Here is a 25,230-nt window from a genome sequence, read left to right as displayed (position 1 = left end):
CATGTCAGTGCAGAACTTCCTGGGCTCTGACTTGCAGCCATTGCCCCTTATCCTATCCCCACAAACAACTGAGAAGAGGTTGGCTACATCCTTCTGTCCCCCACCCCACAGATACTTACATACACTGAGGAGATCCCCTCTCAGTCTTCTCTTCTCCAGGCTGAACAGACCCAGGTCTCTCAGCCTTTCTTCATAGGGAAGATGCTCCAGGCCCCGTATCATCTTTGTGGCCCTCCGCTGGACTCTTTTCAGGAGATCCCTGTCTTTCTTGTACCGGGGAGCCCAGAACTGGACACAGTACTCCAGGTGAGGCCTGACCAGGACAGAGTAGAGGGGGAGGATCACCTCCCTTGACCTGCTGGCCACACTCCTTTTAATGCACGCCAGGATCCCATTAGCCATCTTGGCCACAAGGGCACACTGCTGGCTCATGGTCAACCTGTCATGTACCAGGATCCCCAGGTCCTCCTCAGAGTTCCTCTCCAGCAGGTCGTCCCCCAGCCTGTACTGATACTTCAGGTTGTTCCTTCCCAGGTGCAGGACTCTACACTTGCTCTTATTAAACCTCATTTGGTTTCTTCCTGCCCATCTCTCCAGCTGGTCCAGGTCTCGCTGAATGGCAGCACAGCCTTCTGGCATGTCAGCCACTCCTCCCAGCTTTGTGTCATTGGTGTACTTGTTGAGGGCAGACACTATTACCTCATCAAGGTCATCGATGAAGATGTTGAACAAGACTGGACCCAGCACCAACCCCTGGGGATCACCGCTAGTCACAGGCCTCCAGCCGGACTCTGCTCTGCCAATCACCACCCTCTGAGCTCAGCCAGTCAGCCAGTTCTCAACCCACCTTACCGTCCACTCATCTATCCCACACTTTCTCAGCTTTGCTAGTAGGATGTCATGGGAGACCATATCAAAAGCCTTGCTAAAGTCAAGGTAGATGACATCCACCGCTCTCCCCCCATCTACCCAGCTCCTGATGCCATCATAGAAGGTAACGAGGTTGGTCGTGCACGACTTCCCCTTGGTGAATCCATGCTGACTACTCCTCATAACCTTCTCCTCTTCCAATTGCTTGGAGATGGCACCCAGAACAAGCTGCTCCAGTACCTTTCCAGGGACAGAGGTGAGACTGACTGCCCTGTAGTTTCTCAGATCCTCCTTCCTGCCCTTCTTGAAGACTGGAGTGACATTGGCTATCCTCCAGTCTTCAGGCACCTCACCCGTTCTCCAGGACCTTTAAGATAATAGAGAGCGGTTCGGCGATCACATCTGCCAGCTCCCTTAGCACACGCAGATGCATCCCACCGGGACCCATGGATTTGTGTGCGTTGAGCTCACTCAGATGCTCCCAAACCACTCTCACATCTACCAGGGAGGAGCCCTCCATTTCCCAGACCCTTTGTCCTGTTGCCAGGGGCGAGGAGTCCCAGGGGAGTGTCCTTGAAGCAAAGGCTGAAGCAAAGAAAGCATTTAGTATCTCTGCCTTCTCAGCGTCTCCCATGACCAGGACACCCCCCTCATTCAGCAAGAGACCCACATTATCCCTAGATAATTTATGCATGTAGTGTAGTTTGGAGGGGGTTGGTTTTCCTTTCCATAGCAGGTTATCAGCTTGATCTTTTTGAAAGAGTTGCTAATATAAGAAAAGGGATGCGATTTGTTAATGTTGCCAATTGTCAGGCAGAGTAACTATGAAACTTTGATCACTGTATGGTAGCCTAGGATCTAGGCTCAAAAAAGCCTAAACCGTAGGATTTCCACTCCTACCTCCTGCAAAAATTACAATACTCTAGAAAGATTTTGTTCATTTCTGGGCTTTTGTTATATGCAGTTACAACCTCACAAATGGTTACAAAGCAAAAAATGGCCCAAGGCTGTTGCCAAATGCCTCTTGCTAGTGTGCTTTGGTTAGCTTCCTTGCTTTTCTGTGTGCTTTCAAAGCTGCTGGAAGTTTATAAACCCTAGAAGTAATCTTAATACCCAAATCAAGATACGACACGATGATTAGCTACACAGGAAGATAAATTTATGATTTGTATTTATTGTGAAGTTGTATTATACTGCATAATTAAAAACTAAAGTGATTGCTTGTAAGCTTTTTGTAATACTTAGTGAAGAGGCTTAGATGTGCAAAAACTCCCAATTGTTTGGTATATTCCAAACAGAACTAGTGTTTGGACTTTTTTTTTTTTTATCTTCTCCAAATATGGCTTCTCAAATTATTAGTTTCTTTTATCTTCAGGAAAGAATGGAGCCAGAAACATCAGTTATCTGGCTTTGTAGCAAAAACAATTGGGGGAACACTTTAATACTGTCAACCTTCCTTAAAGATTATAAATTTTATCTCAAGTTTTGGGATAAAGTGACTCCTTAAGGGAGTTGCTTCTCCCTGTTGGTCCTTGTTACAAATGACTCTGTCTGCATTGGATAATCAAAGAAAATGTGATTCTTGCAAATCATGTTTATATAACATATAATTAATTCTTGGCTAAGCCTTTTCAAGCTTCATGTTACGTTTTCTTAAGTATACTCTGGCACACTAGACATGGATTTCTCTTAGCAGTCTGACCTTTTTTGTTGATGCAGTGCTCAACTTTGTGGTGATAACACTTGGTGTTTATTTGGGATAAGTGAATATTAAGTAGAACCATCCAAACCAACTGTGGGCTATAAATATATCTTTCCTTAATTAATTTTTCCTGGTGTGTTTAAAATAGATACCAAATCATTAAATTAATGGATGATCCAAGCAGATGTGTGAGTAGGGAATTTCCACAGAAAATTTCTACAGTTTGTGCACATGTAACTGTTTTCATGTGACCAGGAAGACTTGAGAATGTTACAGAATAAAGCTTGTCACCCCATTGAAAGCACCAAATTAATGTTTAGCAAAAACATATTTGATGACCACCAGGTCAGCTGGCAAAGAGCTTAGCACGCATGTATATTTATATGGACTAACAAAAATAATCTTTTTAAAGTAGAGAATAAAATATTTGTACATGCTGCAGGATATTTACTGAAATTGTTTTAAAGGGATGGACTGATTTCATAATATTGAGTATAATCAACATTTGATATCTCTATCTGAATACATAGATCTGGAAATATTTTAAGGTAAATTTCATATTTGGAGCTTGATGTTACGTATTGGGAAGAGGCAAACTTTTTTTCCCTTTTTAATAATCCGTCTGAAAGCTGCTGTGTGTTTCAGAGTCCTTCCATCACTGTAAAATTTGGTACAGTCTAAAACCAGAAGTGAAATTAGATCTTTAATCTGCTTATTTACAACAGTTTGTTCTTGAAGCATTCAAGAAATAACTACATATTACATATGACATGAATATTGTTGCACATACTGCTTTCATGTCGGAGGAGTAGTTGTAAGCATTTAAAAACGATTAAAATGACATCTACTTGATTGTACCAAATATATTTCTACATGGGAACAGCTTCCTTGCCATATCCCTAAAATCCCAAATAACCAGATGGAGCTGACTTCATATGGGACATGTCAGCCTCCAGAAGATCTGTCCATTACAGTAATCCTCAAGTTGTACATCAACACCCAGCAAACCCAAGGTTCTCCTGTTGCATATTCCAGTGTGGCAGCCCTGGTTTTCATCAGATTTTGTTAGCCAGCTCAAGGAGCCAAGTTCAACAAAGCACTATCCTACTAATCAAGTAACTGATCTAGCTCGGTGCTATACGTGTACAGGTAATGTAAGTTGCATTTGAAGGCTTGTGGGCAACAAGGTCAGCTTGAAGCAGTTCTCTGTTCCCCTTCCTGCCCGCTGTTTTTTGCTGGCTTAAGTGCTAAGAGCAGCTGCATGGTTAATAGCATCGGACAATTGATCTGGGCTAAGGTTTTTTTTTGCTTGCTGGGTTGCTTTGAATCCATTGGGCTAAACTCGCATCAAAAAGGTTAGCACTAATGTGCCTGAAATCTGAGTTCATATGCAACCGCACAAATGCTTGCATCATATTCTTGCATAATTTCATTTGTTGTACACAAACAATTGCATAGTGTCATGCAGTATCAACAAAGCTTATGCAGAGTGGATGCAATTTTGTTCAGTCAAAACCATTGATAAGAAGAATAAGTGCATACAATTGTGCCTCTCGCAGCCAGTGTTACTTCCAAAATTCTTATGTACATGCATTGAATTTCAACTGTCTCAAGAAGATAGTACTGTGAGAATAGAGATTCTTTTATACAGTAAGGATTAAAAATAAGATGCTGTTTGGTCTTGAAAGAACTCTGGAAGATTGTGTATAGTGAGATTGTGAAGGTACTGACTGTGCCACACAGCCAGCAAGTGTGGTGAGACAAGGGGCAGCATGGTTGAGGGCTCTAGAAAGGGATGATACAGCTACCCATTCCAGGGTAGTTCTTGTCATTAAAAACCCTTTCAAAAGCAGTTGTATTGTTCTTGACCTTTGTTTCTGTGACTGGAACTACATTAACCATCCTGTGTTTGTCTACTCTGTGCTTCCTGTTCCTTGGTCAGTTTAGCAAAAAATTAATTTAAGTCTGGCGATCTGTTTGTGTCTGCAGAGCTTGTTCTGAGTTAAGTTGAAGAATCATCTGTGTTATGACTGCTTACATATTTGAATGTTATAAAACATTTAAAGTGTAGCTTGGGTGGTATCTTGGGTAATTTTTCTTCTAAGCCCTTACAGTTGCAGACATTTGAAAAATCTTTGCCTAGCAGCGAATACCAAAAAATAATTGTCTGCCCATTGACCCAATAAAATGTAATCTGTTGCTGTACACTTGTAGTAGCGTAAATAAATCTTATTCTATGGTATGCTTAGTATAATAAGAAATCGACTGCTATAGAAACTTATTAAAGAGAGAGACTGTTTATTATTGTAAAAACATGCACTACCTGTATTACCTAGGACTCTTAGCCTATTAATACTCTGGGTTACCAGCACTGAAAACATGTTTGTTTTCTTGAATCTAGTAATGAATAGAATATTAGGTTCATAAGTTTATTTTTTCAATTGCTGTCTCTCCCCAACATTAGCTTCTCTTAGAAAACATATAGCTTCTGTTGGTTAATGAAAAAATGTCTTGTGGGTAGGGAGGAATGGTTGCTGAGTTAAAGAGTATTAGCAGAGACCAGCTAACATTCATGGGGTGAGCTGCCTTTCCTTACAGAAGGATGCTTGTAACTAACAATTTTAAGACTATATATGGATACTAGAGGTTCTATAAATTGTAGCTTTTGCAAACAACAAAAAAAAATAATTTCCTCCCCCACCTTTTTTTCTGATGTTACTTTGAAGATTTATTTTCCTCTTGTGGCTTTTCAATAGTTTTGTGATTCTATTTTGTTGAGTCATTCAAAAGCTATCAGCTGTTGTCAGTGGTCACTGCGACCGTGTTAGCCACCTTTCTTCATTTTCTGCTCATTTAATTACTGTGACCCTGTAGAGAATACAGGTATCTTTATGTACTGGACGTGGTCAGATGGTGCTTTTCAGTCTGCAGAAGACCTGGATGAGCACCCTGTGCATGTATTGGCTGCTGTTCTAATTCGTTGTGCTCTGTTGGCTTTGACCTGCCTGCAACCAGTTCCATGAAATCGAAACCTGCGGGCAGATGTGGGTAGGAAAGTTTGGAGACCTCTTCTGGCTTCTGCTGCAGTCAGAAGAGTCTACGCCCTACGACTCAGTTGTACTAAAAGTTGAGCTTGTGTTTTGTAGGTTGAAAATGATAAAACTTAAGTCATGGATTAATTTACTTGTAACAGGATGTCTATTTAGAGAAGTATTTTTAAGTTGTATACTTTTTTTAGCCAGTTTTTGATGAGAAAAATCAAATCCAGATGCCTTAACCACTTTAGTTTCATTCCTTGGTTTGGCCTGCTCAGCCTTCCACACCTAGTATTGTCTGTAGTCGGCAAGCACAAATTCTGACAGTGTCATGACGTTGGGTGTACTAAGAATTAAAATAGGAAGAAGCCCAAACCAGCCCATAATGCCAGGTCTCAGCGTGTGTGATTAGTGAAGATTCAGGTACGTCTGCTGCAGTGAGTGGATGCCTCTGCTTCCATTCACGTCACTGAGGTAACTTGGTATGTAAACTAGACTGAGTGATGCCTTCTGTGTACGCTTACTTAAAAATTAAGGACTGAAGAAAACGTGCAGGTTTTAATAGTTTAATTGGGAAACATTGATCCCACCGCCCTTCTAAAACAATCATTTCAATTCAAAACCCAAACCCCAGTCACGACAGCCTGAGCCACAAAGAGGACCGTGCCCTCCCCTCCCGTGCCTCCGTCCCTTTGCCAGTGCGAGCGTCGCTGTTACCCACAGGGCACGCGGAGCCCGCGCACAAACGCCACAAACGCCACAAACGCAGCGGCGCCGTCCCGCCCGTTCTGGGTGCGGCGCCGGCTCTATTTTTAGCCGGTTGCCGGGCAGACTCGGCACAGGCGAATCCCGGCGCCGCCTCCGCCTCGCGGTTGCGGCTCTTCCTCAGCCAATCCGCAGCCAGTATGCAAATTGCCCGCCGCCATCTGCCGGCCGGCCGCGGGGGGCTCCCTGCTCCGCGCTGCGGCCCCGCGGGAGGGCTTAAGAGGGCCCCGTGGGGTGGTTGCGGCCTCCCGGGCCCTACCCTGGAGACCGGGCTTCAGTGAGTGGAATTTGTGAGACACACGCTTCCTTCCTGTGCCAGGGGCTTCCTGCCCGCAGTCAAGAGACGATGGCTTTGGGAGTTCTGTAGTGATTCTTGTGTGTTTCTATGCACTAAACAAGCGTTTAGTAACGTAAAATCAGCGTCACCTTTCTGTTTCTAGTTTTCTTTCAGTTTCTGTTTCTTCTAGCATTTTATAAATGACCTTAAGGGCCCGTGGTTAAGTGATATCATACTTCAGAAGTGTGAGCTGTCTGATGCCAAGCTGCAAATGTTTGAGAACTGGTTGCATAATGATAGTTGCTTATGTAATGAGCTAATTTAGAAAAGGTACTGCATAATGGGTAAACTTATTAGAATCGTGTCATTTCATCTAGCAAGGCTTCTAAAGAGGTCTACCTTAAAAGGATGTAATTCTGCATCCATTAATAATATCTTTCTGCCTTAGTCTATCAAATTATCACTTGAAATTTCACCTATGGAAAAACAGAGTATTGTATCTTGTAACGTATAGAAAAAACTAACCATGAAGGGAACGTTTTGTATTACTTTTATAAATGCTGTTTTCCAGAGTTGTTGTTTTTTTTTTTCTTCTTTTTTTTAACCTGCAAGTATATGAATAATTAACCAGGTTATTCAGCCTTTAGTTTTGGAATATGAGAAGTTGGCTAAGTTTCAAGTTGTGAATGTCTTATTGCAATTAGTGCCCACTTGCGTGGAATTACTAGCTCTGCTTTGTATTTAGGATAATATAACTGTTAGTTTAGTGCCAAAGACATAGCTTTAGTATAACATTTAAACTATGTGAGAAAATATTCCACACATATATATTAAAAGGCACAAAATATATACAATTAGAATTTTTACAGAGAGAAGCATACTTAATGCTTTTAGCTTATACTAAAAATGAATGTTGAATTTTTGTGTTACAGGAATTTGAAACAGCAATATTTGTTTAGCATTTAGGATCTCACAGCTGAATTGAAAGCTGATGTTTTCAGTTGTTGATAAAAGTTGAAATGCCTAACACTTTGTGGTAAGAAGACAGGCAGTATCTACCACTTGCTCTGGCTGAGTTCCACTCCAAACAATTTTACTCTCAGAAGGATTGAAATGCCTGTTAAAATTTGCTAACAGAAGTCAACAAAGCTCTCTTTTCTTCTTGGAGAACAAGGTTCGGAGCTTAGACTCCATGTGTTTTAAAGGCTGGTGATTCTAAGGCAGTCATATTTGAATAAGGTTAGCTGGAATATGTAATTAAATGCTGTATAGGAAAGATTCGCTCATTTTTCTCTTTTTCATTATGTATGTATCTATCTGTATTTATATATGTACTTAATGTGTAATAGCTACTGAAGCATGAACTGCTGAACCATGGAAGGACAATTCTGGAAAACCACCAGCAAGTTGAAAGATTCAATTGTATAAATAGACCTAACAGGGTGTAGCTGTCATTCCTCAAGAGAGAAGAATCTAAAATTGCTATATTAGGATGAGAATTTGATTCATGAGCCAAAGTCAGAGGTAGTATCATTCTCTTAGAGGTACAGATGACACAGGACAATTGCTTAATTCATTATGGCACCAGAGCGATGAGAATACAATTCAATGTGAAGCTATTGATGAAATATACAAGACCAACACCATTCAACTTGTCTGAAACTATACTATGGACATACTCCAGTTTACCAAGCACGTAACCGTGTTTTGGTGTGTTTCCTAGTAGGCATAGATCCATGTAGATTTGTTGTTACACAACCGCTTCTTCAAAAGTCAGAGCTCCAGGGTGGGGGAGAAGTGGATCTCCCCATCACGGTCACGTCCCACTGCAGTCATGGGGAAGAACTAGGTTTTGATGCTTCTGTAGAAGGGCACAGCTGCTGCCTGGTAACAGAGGAAAGAATAAAAACAGCTGTGCTTGGACCCAGCTTGGCTTTCTGTGTTTTTTTGTCTCAACATTAATATAACACAAACTCGCTAGTCTTAAACCAGCATGACAGAGTTAAAGAGGGAATGTGCACGCAGGCTATGCGCTTCCTGTTCGCTGCACTTGTGAGCTAACGCTGTTCTGAGGTCCTGGGTCTGAGCCCTGTAACTTTTTACTTCAGGTCGTTCCTAGCACTGCACTCCGCTCCCCTGCGCCATTCCCTGCCCACATTCTGCCTCAGGGCCTCGTGGCTCTCTGTTGCTGGGTAGACTTTCAGGAGCCGCTGCCTGATTGGCCGCCGAGTCGATTGCGTCTAGCCAATCAGAGAGGGGCCTGTGGCCTGTCGTTGTGAGGCGGTGGCCGGGCGGGAGCGCGGCCGGGGCGGGCACCCCCTGGCGTGCGGCCGGGAAACTGCAGGGCTCTGAGGCGGGAAATGCTGCCCGGTGCCCAACCAGCCGGCCGCCCTGCCACCTCCCTCAGCCCTAGACAACGCAGCGAAAAAGTAGGCCGGAGGTTCCGTCAGAGCGAACCTCGTCTTGCTGTAGGTACAGGAGGTGAAGCTGGACGGGTTGGCGATGTGATTTTTCTCTCAGAAAATGGCGTGTTGTGCTGCCGCACTCAGGCAGCGCACACAAAATGTTAGCCTGGAAGGGACCAAAACCGATCGCTTGTGGTGTACTGGAAGAAATGCTGTTTTCACTTACTGTATCTCCTCAGCTTTGTTTCTTACATTTACTTTAAAATACTAAAACATAGTAGTATATGGATGTTCGTCTACTGGTGGTGTGTATTTTCCGTTCAGTCCGTTAGGGGCATGAAAACACGCTCCTGTGCGTATTTCAGCACGTGTTCTAGAAGAACAGATCACAAACTTCCTTGTTTTTCTTTGAAAATAGTTTTTAAATTTCTGACGACGTGTATCAAAATGGCTATAGATGGTTTCATTTGAAAACTGCTTATTATGAGCCGCCATTTAAGAGGTAGGTTCTGTACATTACATGCATTCTCTGGGACTCTCCATCTAGAACATTGTGCTCCTGACTATTAGCAGTCTCCATTCCCTTGATTCAGCTGTGCCACATTTTAAGTAGACTTGCATATTTGAGCACTGGTTTTCCTGATCAAAGGCTTTTACTTCCTCTGTGTAGTTCTTGTGCTTTTGCAAGTGTTTTATGGTTGTGGTGCTTTTGGCTAGCGCTGTATACATTCCAGGAAGCCTGTGCAAACGCTGTTCTAGACTGATTATATTATGCAAAACCCATTGTGCACTGTTGCAGAGATTCCAATTTTTTTTTCCCCCAGTGTGTTTCCATGACCTTCTCTTTGTCTACAGCCTGTTACCAGGCAGGATTCAAGCAGCCGCTTGCTGATTGGCTCACTTTTTGAGCAGCTCGTGGGCTGTGCTCATACGAGCTCACGATTATAGGCTAATCCATAGCAGCTAAACTAATACCTTCCTTTGTTGCTTCAGAGCTGCAATCTCTTTGCATGGTAATAATAAATATATATATGTATAAGGGGAAGAGGTGGGAAAATTTTCTAATTGGCTGCAAGAGAAGTCCTTCGTGTATTCTTAGCTACATTGGTAAATTTTGGTTTTGCCATCCATCACATATTTGGTAATGAGAAATATTTGCAGATTTGTAATTGGAGGGAGGTGCATGATGGTGTGTTTGTCTGTCATGCTGAAGTATGTATGACTTTAAAGCTTAAAATGAAGAATTTTGATAAATGATACCTAAACAAATACATACAGTATTCATGTGTTGATGTTTCAAAATTGATTATTGTTTTGTTGGACTTTACTAAAAAAAAGAAATAAAAAAGAAAAAAAAAAAACACCTTATTTGCAGAATTTAACCCTTACATACTTAGCTCTACATGCAGGAGTCATTTTGTACTGCTTTGTACAAATGCCTTTCCTTGAAATAATAGGTGCCACTTCACTGGCTTGGCGCCTGAGCCGCTCATGACCATGTCACAACAAAGAAATGTGATGATGAAAAATTTAAACTACTTAAGCATCATATTATGGAAGTGTATAGCAAATGTAGCTAAACTCTGTGTTAAATTGTTGAGTATAAAAGGAGACTATCTAAATACATTCCTTTTTAAAACACTAAGAGTTTATAAAGTGTTAAGACTGAATTCACATAACCTGCTCTCCTCTCTGAAAGGCAGCCTCTACCCCTTTGGCGGACTGGAAAGCAGATATTTATAAGATGATTGCTCATTGGCTTGCACCCATACAACCAAACCTGTCTGAACTGGTTACTGATTAATTTGTTTCTTATTTTACACAGCTCACACATGAGATCTGTTACTTGGCTGCAGTGTGCTCCCTTGTGGGTATGGCTGGAAATGCTTTAAGTGTGGTCTGCTGTGATATGTGATACTTAACCAGCATTTAGTTTTCATCCTTAAATCTCATCTATGTTTATAGTTTTGTAGCTTTTACTTGGTGTTGTTTGGTTGTGAAAGATTGGGGGATTGAGATGAAAATGTGCATCAATTAACTCAAATAGCCATCTAACAATGGAATTTTGTGAGGCTCCTTTGTATTGGTTTCACTGTAGAACTGTATTAGGGCTTTGTCTTTTAGCTATATTTTTGATAATATTGTTAGATATAAACTAAACACCTTTTTTGAAATACATTAGTAACTCAAGCTTATTCCTTCAGTATTTTTATAAGAAAAAAAGTAAAGATGCGCATTAATATAAAAAAGGTATTCTGATGTTTGATTTTTAAGGTTGTTATTCTTGGTAAACTGAAAAAGGAAGTGTCTTTCATTTTAGTTTTTATTTACCGTATTTCATGCTATGTTAAAAATATGAATGAAAGGCCGTTTAGATATTTAAGGAAACTAGAGCATACAAATACTACTTTGCTTTAAATTGCATTTCATGATTATACAAGTGATGCATTTACAAATCTGATTTTAAATTGTGTGAAATTTTGTAATTGATAATTAAAATATCATTTGGTTACAGTAAGATCAGATATTACAAAATTCACAAACTTTTAAAGACTTTCAAATTCAGCGTAATGCTTATGAGGTAAAGCATTGTAGTCAGGGGAATCAAGCTACGTGTACTCATTTAATTTTGATACAAAGGCCAAATATCCTTGTACTAGATGAACAGAAGGCTTTAGCTGCTGCCTATCATGAGCCTTAAGAATTGTTCAAGGTTAGCCAAGCCTGACTTTTTATTTCCTTTCAAAATCGACTCTGCAAGACATACTTCTGAAACAACATGCATGTTGTAGGGGATTACGCTCATGGAACCGTGAGTACAACTATCAGTGCTCTATGTGACAGCCTGATACAACCTTTTATAATGACATTAAAAAAGCTTTCTGCTGAAGCTTTTGGGAAGAAGGAGTGTGTATGCTTTCAGAGACTGCACACATGCTTCTAAAATATTTAGAGGTTTTTCTATGCTTCTCGTAATTTCAGGACTGTGTTAAATTACTGTCTCATGTATTCTCTTCTAGAGGAATATAAAGATACTGTATTTACTATGTAGACTGGTTAGGAAGGATTATTAACAACTGATCTTGAGTTTGTGTTTCATCTGACTAGAAATGGTTATGGGATGAGAATGTTTTCTTACTTACAGGTAAACTGATTTTCCAAATCAGTGTTTCTGTAGGTGTGTTGCATTTTGCTTCCACTAGTGGCAGCACAGTAGTAGACAATTGTGTTCAGAAACTTGTTCAGACTCTCTTAATGGTATTATGGTGAGTCTGTAAATCGAGCTGATAAAATCTTTTTTGAAGGTCTTTTTCATCTGTTTGCAAGGTGTGGACGCATCTGTTACTTAAGTTCCATCAGTTACTAAAATATGAAGATTCTACAATGTCAAGCAGAAAAGAATTGAAACAAAGTATAAAGGAATTCAGTATTAATAAGAAATGGAAAAGGACAAAAAAAATCTTTATCACATCTCTTTCCATTTTACCTGTATCTTTGATAAATTATGGTACCTAAGGATGGTAGAAGCCTTATGTTTACATAATACAGTATGTCATGGTTGTAAGGTCTTGAGTTTGTCTGAGTTGAATTTATATTGTACCACAGAATATATATTCCTTTTGTATCTTCAAATATTCTAGTTGGGAAATGCAGAAATGCTAGATTTCCTTCATAAACAAGCTGTTCACAGTAAACTAGGAAGGATCCAGTAGAGGACTACCAAAATGATAGGAGCCTAAAGCACCTACGAAGAGACTGAAGGAGCTCAATGACTTTAATCTGCTGAAGAGAAGGCTATAAAGGGCGGTCTTGCCGCTATTTAGTACTTGTAGGCAGGCTTGATTACAAAGGAGGTGGAGCCAACTGTAGTGGTATGGGATGGTACAGTGGCCATGAGTTGGAGTGTAGGAGTTTCAGGCTGGAAAAAATTCCCCAAGAGGTATTAGTGCATCAAAGGAACAGGTTAGTTAAAGGCTGAGGAGTCTCTGTTGTGTGAATTTTATGACTTTTTATTTACACACAAAACCATGGCAGTAGTCCTGCTCTGAGTGGGACGTTGAGTTAGATGATCTCCAAAAGTTTCTTTGGGCCACCATTTCTATGATTCTTTGATTCCTTTAAGTAACCGTGTGGCTATATAGGACAATCATACCCTGCAGTTTTCTTTTCTCAGTCATTCTGAGAAGTTGCTCAGAATTCTAGGGGAGACCGTGTATCGGTGTCCGCTTCCCTGGATACACCTCTCTGTCAGTCTGCTTTGAAGTACAAGAACTTATTTTCTTAAATCCTTTAGGACATGGTCAGTAAACTTGTTGCTACCATCTTCTTTAGGAAGAACAGGTTGAGTTGGTATCAATGATAATGAGGGCTGTGGCTTCTAAAAATGCATTAGACATCTTCTCTCACGTGGATGTGGTAGATGTGTCGTCATTGCTACAGAGCATGGCTCAGACGTCAAGGAACTCCTGTGCCAAAGGTTTACTGTGTGGGCAAAATACTTGAAATGTTGATGAACTTTTGGTAGTAGATTTAAGGTGTTGCCTCTAGATCAGCTGCCATGTTGAGCCAGTACTGTGCCACCAGGCCACTCCCCTAAGTTACTGCCCAAAGTTAGGAATGGCTTTAAAGTAGCTTAATCATGTAATGCTTAAGCGTTACATGTACAATATGTTAGCCTGAACTGGAATAGTTGTTGATACCTATCTCAGCTGACAAACCTTAACCTGCCTCAAACCCATAAGCCTTTGATTCTCATAGCTCATTGAAGATAAGTATATTTAAAATGAATCAGGTATCGGAGCAATAACCTAATTATGTAACTAATATCTCTTGCTTTCCTGTTTATGAATGCAGTGATTCGATGACAAAAACTGTGTTTCAATTTATGACTGATATTTTTGGTGTGAGTGTCTGAAACTTCCTTGTCCTGTGAAGGTGTACAAGGGTATATGTGGCTCTGCTGTAATAATACTGTGAGTTGATTGGTTTAAAGTACATAGTAATGGTATTACTGCATAATGTTATTAAAGTAATAGTGTGGTCTCAGTGATCTTTACATACACATATTTGTGCAACACGCATGGAAGCTTTCATTCACTTCTTACGAGGGCAAAAAACCAGAAGTGTTTTGGTTTCTATAGATACAGTTAAACCAATCTGCTAAACGATGTGCTAAATGCAACTTGCAGCTACAGTATTTCTTTGAAATACCTGTAATATGAAGTTAATAAATTACCATCACCATTCTTACTGATCTTCTGTTTTTTAAGGGTCAAGATGGATGGCACAGATGAACCTCAAAAAAAGGTCTTCAAAGCACGAAAAACAATGAGAGTAAGTGATCGACAACAACTTGAGGCTGTCTATAAGGCTAAAGAGGACTTGCTGAAGACAGCTGAAGTTAAACTGTTAAATGGAAAGCATGAGAATGGAGATTCTGATATAAATTCCTCTCTAAGCAATACAGACTGTTTGGAGGACAAGAAGGAAGTTAATGGCCTAGTGGATTTTTGTCTTAACTCTGAAGAAGGAAGAACAACTTCCAACGAAATTAGGGAAGTCAAAAGTCCTGAAAGTAGTGCAGAGAGTGTAGTGAGTGGCCTAGAACCTAAACCACGAACACTGTCTCCAGCAAATGTTACGCCTGAGCAGAAAACTGATACTGCACTAGCTCGTGAGGCTGAAAATGGAGTGCTTGGTAGCAATAAATTCCACGAAGAAAATAGTAAAAAAGATCGTTTGGACCAAAGAGAGAGTAACACTCCATCAGAAGGTGAAAACAAACCAAGCTGTGATAATAGTGACTCTTCAGAAGAGACAGGACAGATAAATGACATAATTGGTAATTCTCATTCATCTGTTGAAGAGGAAAAGAGGGATGAAGAAGTAAGTATTGAAGATGCTGTTGGAGAAGCAGCCATCTCTAGCAGTATGGAAGCTGACCAAGAACCAAAGGATGATAGAGACAGCACTGGAAGTCTTTCAGAAACCACAGCTAAGAAGGCAATAGATCAATCAAGTGGAGGTATCCTGGAGAATTCTGACTCTATGGAAACTGATGAAATTATTCCAATTTTGGAAAAATTAGCCCCTGCTGAAGATGAGCTGAGCTGTTTTTCTAAAAGTTCTCTGCTTCCAGTAGATGACACTGCCCCAGATTTAGATGAGAAAATGGACAACTGTTTGGGTTCACCATCAAAGCAAGAAAGCAATGAAAATCTGCCAAAGGAGGCTTTCTTAGTACTGTCTGACGAAGAGGATCCTTGTGATGAGAAAGAGTGTGCTGAAGTGATACTATCAAACAAGTCAAGTCTTCCAGGTAAGAGTTTTCTAAGTTGGTAGTTTTGATTCAAGTCTCGGGTTTTGTTCGTTTATTATAATAGTGTACTTGTGACATGTTTCTAAATTAATAACTAAGAATTCCATTCTTTCAGTTATATATGGGGGATTATGTGGACATTTCCTCCAAAGAACTTCTTCGAAGTAATTAATTTTAGGCACATATGAAATTCAGATCAGTATCTTTGTAAATGATGGTGGTAAGCCATATTTAATGAAGTAATACACTTTTTAATTCTTCCCAGTATTCTTTAACATTGCTGGTGTAAGCATTTGTCCTTGAATTAGCACTGTGAGCAGCAAATATGAAACAATATTGAAGGCATTTAAATTATATTTTATTATATATAAACTCTAAAAAGCAGCAAAGCTTTTTAAAAAAAGGCAAAAAAAAAAAAAAAGGCAAGCCAACAGGTGTTGGTAACACCTCACACTGGCATAGTATTTCTTAGCACCTCTTTTTACTTCTTACTAAGAATGACAAGAGGTAAGATTACCTGTGTCCGACAGCACACAACTTCTTAATGAATCAAACTGTATTCCAGATGATAGCCTTCGTTCCCTTTTGTTTTTTGCATAACTAATTTTATTTAAGGATTCAATTCTGGCAGCGTATATTCCTGTATGACTTCAAGTCAGGCATATTCTGTATTAGGAAAATTTCTAAAGTTTGTATCCAAATTCACATGTTCAGAGGTCCAACAAAAGACCTCTTGTGAGTCTTACAAATTTTATGTAGTCTTATGAAATAACAGGTGGAATTTGAGGCCTAGGAAGACTGAAAATAATACCGAAAATTGTCATTTCAGCAGAGACCTTCTCTCACAGTTGTGTCTCCCCTCTTTTTACAAAATGAGTCAAGGGGGGAAGGGAGAGGGATAGAAAAGGTGGATAGCTGATGGACACGGTACAGAAAGATTTGTAGAAAAATAAAGTAATGTGTTAATTTTGTTCTTGAGTAGAAGAAGAGAGAACAGCTTTCTTTAACGTGCATGTAAATAGAAAGAATGAAAGCATACTGGTAATCCAGGCATGCCACAACTCGCATTTGTTAAAAATTTCTTTCACCAAATGACAGTATTAGAAAGGCTTCATGAAAAAAACGCAGTTCATGTGCATGATTTGATGCATGATGTTTTTTTTTTTAATCTGATTTTGGTGCTAATGGCAACTGCCTGGCATTTGAAAGCATTAGGTATATGAAACTGGTCCTATAGTCTTTCTGTGTAGCTAGCAGAAGCAACAGGTAGGTTCTTGATGTTAAACATATGTTATCTATACTCTGGTACTGTCATACAGTTTAGAAGGATCTGATGTGTCTTCTGGACATGGGGCAGTCTATCATGCTATCTGACTTGTGAAAAATAAAACATGAATAATTTACAGATATATTGATGCTGCCCTTTATTTGTGGTTAAAGAAGGCTGTTGTTTCAATGCTGCTATTTTGTTGGTAGAAATTAAATGAAAATCATACTAAGCCAAATGTGTTTATTCCTACTTGACTAAGTAGGAGTTCCGTAAACGAAACAAGATCCAGGTGTCTTTCTGTCTCTGGGAAATTAGCACTCATAATTTCACCAGTGATGAAATTGTCTTTCACTAACTTGTAAAAACATTCTCAGTCTTGAGTGTCTACATAACTAGAGACAGGGAGATAAGAATATGTCTCTTCAGCCATGTTTCAGACTCTTCCTTCTTTTCTGGTGTTTACCTTTAAATTTATGCCAGTTAAACACAGAACAGGTAGATTCCATGGCTCCTTCAGAGGATTTTATTGAGGTAATAAAAACCATGTTCCATTGAAATTGCAAAAGTGCACACTGTTGTGGGGTGGGGGGATGGCAGTAGGAAAAGAACACTCTGTGTGCTTGGGTAGAAATTATAGTGTATTATGAGTCCCTTCTGTAAAATGTGTTCCAAATAAATCGTTGATACTTGTTCTTACCACACTTTAAGGCTTCTTTTATTGGATGTGAATGAAATTAAGATATCAGAGTGGCTCTTCTCATCCTAGCCAGTCAGGAAGAAACATGCTGTGACCACAGTGTAGTTTTAGCTCTGAAGCAAAAGACTGTAAGTGAATACTGAATGTTGAACTACAGTTTGCAGAAGCCTTTAAGTGATCGTATCCAGCAATATTTTTTTTTTCAGTTTTAGTGGCACAATAAATTCTTGACTAGTAGTTTGTTTATTGGCTATAACAGTTTGCGACTTTTACAGTTGTTTGGATGTAACTGTGACTGTTTGTGAAAAGAAAATTGGCCACTGAAGTGTGTTCTTAACTAGTGGACACGTTAATTTCTGCATTCTATTCTAAGCTGCATAAAGCTTGCCCATTAAGTTGCAGAGGAGGGAGTTCAAGTTTTTCCAAATATTTCATTTTCCATGAAATATTTCAAACAAATCTTCTGGGAATCCATTTTGTATTAAATGTAACATGATTTTAATACTAAAATTCTGAAATATTTACATCTGTGAAAGGGTTGCAGTAACAAGTATCAGAAGGTTGAAGGGACAGGAAACGCTATTGTATGAGAAACCAAGTAGAATAAATAAAATATCTTGCAACAAAAGGGCTAACATTTGGAAAGAGTCTTGTTAGAATCAAATCTGTTGAGATGATGTGGACATTATTTAAGGACACTATCTTGGACACAGGTGCAAACTGCTCAATTAAAATGTACAGCTTTAAAAAAAAAAAAAAAAAAAAAAAAAAACAAGAAAAAAGCATGGCTAAACGACAATATAAAGAATAGTATTAGAAGGCTTTCCTTAACTTGAGAGATTAATACAACTTGATTTCAAGTAAAATTTGTGTGTGTGTGTACATGTGTGTGTGTGTGTATATATATATAAATATATATATATAAACTAGCTGTGCTGTGACACTTAAGATATCTGTAATGGGAGGTTATATTTTAGAAACCCATGGAGCTCCTTGAGTAAGCAAGTACATGACAAAGATGATCTGATTGAAATATTTGAATTATTTCAGATATCCAAACACAAATAGGTTCTTACCAAAAACTTAATGGAAACAGAACCATTTGGGGATACGACAGAAAGTCCTCATGCAGGCAATAATCTTTTGAAGAATAAAAGGTAAACCCACAAGGATGTGTTCCAGGGACTGTTCTGTGAAACAGAGTTCATGATATATTGAAAATGAAGAGTGACTACTGAGATGACAGTTTAATGATGACATGAGTAACTGATATATAAAAATGGCAGATGAAACTCACTGTGGCTAACTACTAAGTGATAAATAAGTATAAAAATGTTCATAACTTGATAAAAAGATAGAGCTTACTATTCAAGCACAATTTTCCAGGATTATAGTAGTTTTGTGAAAATATCAATTCAGTGGAAGTTGAAGAAAGCAAAGAATGCTAGAAATAAATACAGAAATTGAGGAAAATGTCAATGTGGGACATCAAGCTTTGATATGTTTTGAACTGAGCAATGTCCCTATGTTTTTGTTTATTCCTGTGCAATTCCTTTTACTTTGGAGCTCTGTCAGAAGGTCCATGTTCAGTCATGCTGGCTTTCCTCCACCCTGGTTCTACACTGTATGTATTGAAGCGGACTGTTTCCATGTTTCAAGGTGGCTCTCGAAGAAGAATTAGCACTCCTGGGTCCCTCTTCTCTCCAGGGCAGTCTCCCTCTGGATGCTGCCGTGTACAGCCTGAACAAAGTGAAAACTGCTCTCTGGAAAGCATGGGCTGTAATGTTCTTCCTTCTGCTGAGTTCTGGCATGATTTTAAGTTCAGCAGTCTAGTGGTTCCTGCAATTGAATCTACTGTTGGCCTACGTGCACCAGACCAGTTCTTCCTTGTTTGTGAATGACAAACCCAGCAGAGTATCTCCCCTAGTTGTCTCAGCAATCACCTATGTCAAGAAATTGTCTTCAGCACACTCCAGAAATCACCTGGATTGTGGGGTCCCAGTTTATTTCCTCTTTACCTCTTCCATGCAGTTGACTCATATCTTTCTACAGCTTCTTCGCTTTCTGACTAATAGCAGGTCAGAGAGGCAACTTCTAGAAAAGAACAAACTATATAATAGAGAAGTATTTATCAGCCTGAAAGAAGAGATGGAGGAGGTCTGTGACGAAGATCTGTAAAATCATTAGTATGGAGAGTATTTGCTGCCTTTTCCTCCAGAAGGACAGAAATGGAAGGAAGGATGAAAACTGAGAGGCAGGATAAAAGCATGGAAGAAAGAATTCTCCATGTGGAGAACTATGGAGCTTCTTGCTAACAGCAAGTACTGTGACTGCTAAAAGTTTACCTACTTTCTCTGTGAAAGAGTAATTTTTTGATGGCTATCAAACAAAAGAAGCCTAAATCTTTGGAGGTCTTCCAGCTGCAGCTTCTCAGAAGGCTGAAGGAGCTTTCTGGGCCAGTGCAACAATGTTCTTTAATCCTTCATGCATTCTTTCCTACTTGGTCATCTGCTGTTGTCAGGAAAGCATTGGATGTAGGATTCTAGACTACGTGAACTGTTAGTTTTACCTAGTGGAGCTGCTGACACGTTCTTGCCTTATCTCTAGCCTCTCATGTTTGACCAGGTGAGGATGACTGCTAAGGAAAACCTGAAGTCTTTCTCAGAATCACTATCCTACATTCTGGACACCTTGACTTGAGGCTTCTCTGCAGCAGTGCTGTTTTGTGCCCTTCAGGGCTATTTTGAAAGAGAGCTCACTTATTACTGGTCTTTGGTAACAGTCTGAAGTCAAGCGGCACACCCAAGTACAACCTGCTAAGAATAAATGGTGCGGTTAGCATTTCAAAGAATACAGCTCATCTTCTAGAAAGCAGCGTTTAAGAGAACTTCAGAGCGTGTGAGTGGCAGATAAACAAGTAAACACGAACTTTTGTTCCTGTAGTATAACACAGATAGCTCTCAAAATTCTTGAATGTAAAAAGAAAATAAGTTATACTTGGATGGCACTAATGAAACCACTTTTTTTTCAATATTTCCAGTTCTGGTTTTACTTCTAAAAGGGATTAATGTGAGGCTTTCAGAGATCTGGTGCAATGATGTTTCAGCATTTAGGAAATGTACTTCATATTGGAAAGCTTAAGAGGATGTGATTTGTTCATCCAATAAAAGATTTAGGAGGTCTGTAGTACCTGCAACTGTGAGCTGAATATATGATACAAGAGTTTTATTTAATGTGACAGACAAAGACACAACTGCTGCACCTTTGATCCATGGGATTCTGCACACCAGAAATGGGGCATACCCCTGTCTGATGGACTTCGGAAGACTGGTTCAGGGATGTTGGATTTATCAGTTGGGATCTTGAAGTCCTTTACAGATTTTTTCCAACTAAAAATATGGCAATTAAAAAATAAGAGAATATTGTGGTTTGTGTTGGAATCACTTGGTAGATTGTGTACTTTGGTACTTGGTAGATTGTGTACTTTTGGTGCTTGGTAGATTGTGTACTTTGTGATAGGCAGGAGGAGGAGGAGTGACCAAATAAGAGCATAGTTTACACTGGGAAGGACCTTAATAGGTATTTAGTTAATTCTCCTGCTTTTAAAGTAGGGTCAGTTGTGAGATTAGGTCAGGTTGTTCAGGACTTGGTCCAGGTAGGTCTTAAAAGCTACTACTGGTGAACACTGGATGACCTCTCCAAGCAACCTGTTCCAGTGTCAGTCTACTCATTGGAAAAGTTTTATCTTCTATCACTTGGAATATCTTTGTGCTTGCATGTATCTCTCATCCTTTGCCATGCACCTTTCCAGTGAGTCTGGCTCCATCCTCTCAGGCCACTTCTATAGGTAGTGGAAAGCTGGAGTGTCCCCATTAAGCTTAGTCTTCTCCATGCTGAACAAGTGCAGCTACCTCAGCCTCTTTTCTAGGCCCCAGCCACCTTAACAGTCTCTTGTCTCCAGCAGAGAGCAATGTAGCAAGTGCCAAGTAGAGGACAGTAGCCACTTCCCATGATGTCCTGGCTATTTTTCCTGTAAATATAGCTTGGGATGCTGTTAGCCTCCTTTGCTGCCAGGGCACGCTGCCAGCTCACGTGTGGCTTGCTGCCTGTGCAAGTCCTCAGTGCAGAGCTGTTCTCCAGCCACATGGCGGTCACCCCTCGTGTCCTTGCAAAGGTTCTCCCTTCCCAGGTGCTGAACTTTGTATTTGTACTTGCTGGATATCAAAAAGCATTTGGTGGTCCATTTCTCCAGCCTGTCTAGATCATGATGGTTTCTTTAAAAATACATTAATCTGCTACTTCCCAGATCAACAATTGTCCTTGTACTCATCGTTCATATTAATTAAAATAACACTATCTGAGAGGACTCCCAAAACATGTAAAACATTTAAAAATGTCTGAAAACATTGAGACTGTATAAAAGGAACTGGAAGAGGCTATTGACAGTATCTTCGCTTGGACTTGAACCTGAAGGATGTGTTACGGTGATGTGGATTTTGTGGATACTGAAACTTCCAGTAACTTGGAAACCTACTCAGGTGCATAATCCCTCTTTTAGTGTTGTATATACAGCTCTACTTCTGTTTAGAAAAAGCACTGCACAAATTCTAATCATTGGACAGTATTTATGACAGACCCTGTAAATTAAAGTGAAAATGCTTTATAAGGAGCTTGATATTCTTCCTCGCTCAAGATTGAAATCTGACTAATGTATTACTCTGGAAGACTTCTATGTGCATGCAGAGTGATGCTATGCTTGGTTTTGGGTGCTAGAAAAATACGGAATAGAAAACATCACGATCAATATAAATATTTTAAATCTCTGTAATCAAGCATCACAGAATCACACAGAATCACAGAATTTCTAGGTTGGAAGAGACCTCAAGATCATCGAGTCCAACCTCTAACCTAACACGAACAGTCCCCACTAAACCATATCCCTAAGCTCTACATCTAAACGTCTTTTGAAGACTTCCAGGGATGGTGACTCCAATTAATGTTCACTTAATACCACATTTTGAGAAACAAATACCTGTAAAATACACTGAATGCATTTAAGATAATGTCAGTGTCCTAGTAGTAGCAATATGAGCTAGGCGCCCTTAGCAGATCTAGAGCTGCTAGACACAGAAATCCCAGTTTCTACAGTGGATATAAGAGTGACAAAAAAAACTTCAGACATGGTGCTTCCTGCAGAAAAGCTGTTGTGTTGACACAGCACTATACATGATACCAAATAGATAAAGTCAGCAGACTTCTGCCTAATTATCCCCCATGTTAACAATCCTTTTAAATCAGGGTTCTCTGCTACTGCCTCTTGAGTAGCATGTTTCCACAAATTCACAAGTGTTAGACTAGGTAACCTACAAACTTCATATGGCTATCAGATCTTTCCTTTGCATTGTAGAAGAAAACATTCATATTTAATTTCCCAATTTCAAGGCTGTATGAGAGAAACTCTTCATGGAATGATAGAACAGCCCAGGAAGGGACCTCAAAAGATCAGCAACCTTCTGTGGGAGAAGGGAGCCCAGGTGCCCCTATATAACGCTGTCCAGTTGCATCCTGAAAACCTCCAGGGATAGGGATTCCACCGCATCCCTGGTGAGGTTGTTCCAGTGAGGGATTGTTCTTACTGTAAAAAAAAAAGATATATTTTCTTACACCAAGGCAAAATCTCTCCCTGTGCAACTTGTACCCATTGTCCCTTGCCTGCTCCACATGGCTCTATGTGAAGAGAGAGACACTGCTCTCTCTAAGTACTTGAATATCATGATGAGATCCATCTGAGTTTTCTCCAGGGTGAAAAGACATAACGTGTTGAGTCTTTCCTCACAAAGCAGCTTTTCCAGCCCTTTGGATCCTCTCTGATCTGACTGCATCACTTTGAATTGTGGGGCTAGAACAGGGTACAGCACTCCGTATGCAGCCTGACAAGCACTGAGTAGAATAGGATGATCACATTTCCATCTGTGCCAGTAATGCCCCTGCAGAGCCAGCCCAGAATCCAGCTTGCCTTCATTGCTGCAGCAGTGCACTGCTGGCTCGTGTTCAGCTTGCTCACCGGGCCCCCCAAGCCCTTTTCAGTGAGGCTGCTCCCCAGGATTCCCTTACAGGTCATAGCCCCTACCTAGACTCTTTGGTTATGGCTCTTGTGTGCCACTGATTGTATTTTGTTGGCCAACTACAAGTAAAATCACTTGCTAGTTAGGTATGTTGCTAGCTTTTAGATTGATTGTCGGTTTGAACAAGATAGAGGTGGTATGACAGCAAGCTCTTGGAAGAGACCTTTTTATTTCAAACAGCAAAATGGAACATAATTCCATGGGACACCATTCTGTAGAGCATCTTCTCTAGAATAAACAATCATTTGAGTAACTAGTACTAAGTAGTCTGTTGCATTGTTATTTTTTTTAAGGTCTGATCTCTGGTAGTTGTCAGAAATGAATATTGTGTTAAGCTCTGCAGTATACTGAAGGTACATAGATAAGTCATCTTCTCAGCACTGCGTGAATGTGAAGTACATCCCACAGTTGAAAGACTGCTGGTGGTGCCCTATTGCATCCCCCCTGATTTGATGAGCTTCCATGGGGACTTATCCACAAACCTGCTACATCCCCAGCAGTACGGTTCTGATCTCTCTGGAGTTCATAAATAAAAAGTTAAAAATCTGAAAGGTGGCATAGAGAAGTGTTAAATTCAATAAATGTGTACTTCAGACATACAATTTAGACATGTTGGTTATAAAATAATAATAATAATTAATAACAACAACAATAAAGTTATGTCCAGGTAACTTTTCAGATCCTGTTCAAAAACCGTATGTGTTCTGGTAATTCACAAGTAACTTCATATAGAGAAAGTATCCATTGGAAGCAAGAGACGGGCCATTTGTGGAAATGTGGGAGTAATGGGTATTTATCTTGTCCTAGAGAATACGTGAATTGCTGTTTTGTAAGACAAACACATAAGAAACTAAAATGTAATTATTTGTAAAGCCATTAGAAATACTCTGATACCAAAACAGAGGACTTCAAATCTCTTTCTAGTGTGATCCTTTTGAATGAAATCTACTGAAAAAAAATAGTCTGATGAAGGGACTAAACTTAGACCAGGGAGCAAAAAAGTAATGTGATGCACAAGGTGTCCAAATGAATAGCTGCAAAGTTGATTTTAGACATGAGCATGATAAATACTGTTTTGCAAAAATGTGTCACATTGGTAGAAGTCTGTAGCATTTAATAGATAGAATATCATTTAAAACGGCATTTCTTTTGTGTAAAAACTTTTGTGTAGGGTTTGATTGAGCATTATGAGGGCTAGGTTTTGTGCTTTCTTGTGGCTATTGTCTGAGTACATAAGCTGCAGCCAGTCTATAAGGAGAATGTTGTGGTTACAGGATGATGGCATAATGGGAGTATTACTTTGCAGTGCAGAATATTTGCAGATACTTCGTATTTCCCTAAGCTTAAGCTTATTCATTATTTTTATTTCCATTTATATATATTGGCAGAGCTGACATCCAAATATGCATTCAGTCAGTTACTAAGCAGATTTGAATGGTTGCAGCTGTAAAAGCTATTAAAAGGTATTTTCAGCCATTCATCAACAGGAAAATGGAGGAAAAAAAAGAAAAAAAGAAAAAAAAACAACAAACCATTTTTGTTCACATCTACAGCAAATAATGTGGCTAACTAGGAAGACTCTGAGAAATAGAATGATAACAATATTACCAAATTACTTGGTTTTCTGTAATAGCATTGGTCTCCATGCAGAAGTGAAAAACAAAACACCACAGCTTTGAAGCTTGTAATATGTTATGTTAAAGACACCCTACGTATGTGTATCTTTCTGTGGAGTGTTTACATCTTTCAGTTGCATATTAAAATC

General features: G+C 39.6%; 1 protein-coding gene across 18 annotated transcripts in view; it reads left to right on the top strand.

Moving 5' to 3' along the window:
• Window positions 1-25,230, top strand: part of ATF7IP (activating transcription factor 7 interacting protein) — a 103,466-nt gene that overhangs the window by 38,809 nt on the left and 39,427 nt on the right. For 7 of the 18 annotated variants that reach the window (XM_072035738.1, XM_072035735.1, XM_072035736.1 and 4 more), the window contains exon 2: window positions 14,325-15,373. In XM_072035738.1, the coding sequence (XP_071891839.1) occupies window positions 14,332-15,373 (1,042 nt within the window). In that variant the 5' untranslated portion in view covers window positions 14,325-14,331. Of the gene's footprint in view, window positions 1-6,503; window positions 6,650-8,923; window positions 9,118-14,324; window positions 15,374-25,230 lie in introns of those variants that run through there. The other 11 variants (XM_027453449.3, XM_072035742.1, XM_072035737.1 and 8 more) reach the window with 6 other exon arrangements.

This window comes from Anas platyrhynchos, chromosome 1 (genome assembly GCF_047663525.1).
Source record: "Anas platyrhynchos isolate ZD024472 breed Pekin duck chromosome 1, IASCAAS_PekinDuck_T2T, whole genome shotgun sequence".
Taxonomy (NCBI): Eukaryota; Metazoa; Chordata; class Aves; order Anseriformes; family Anatidae; genus Anas; species Anas platyrhynchos.
This window is presented reverse-complemented; position numbering and strand designations above follow the sequence as displayed.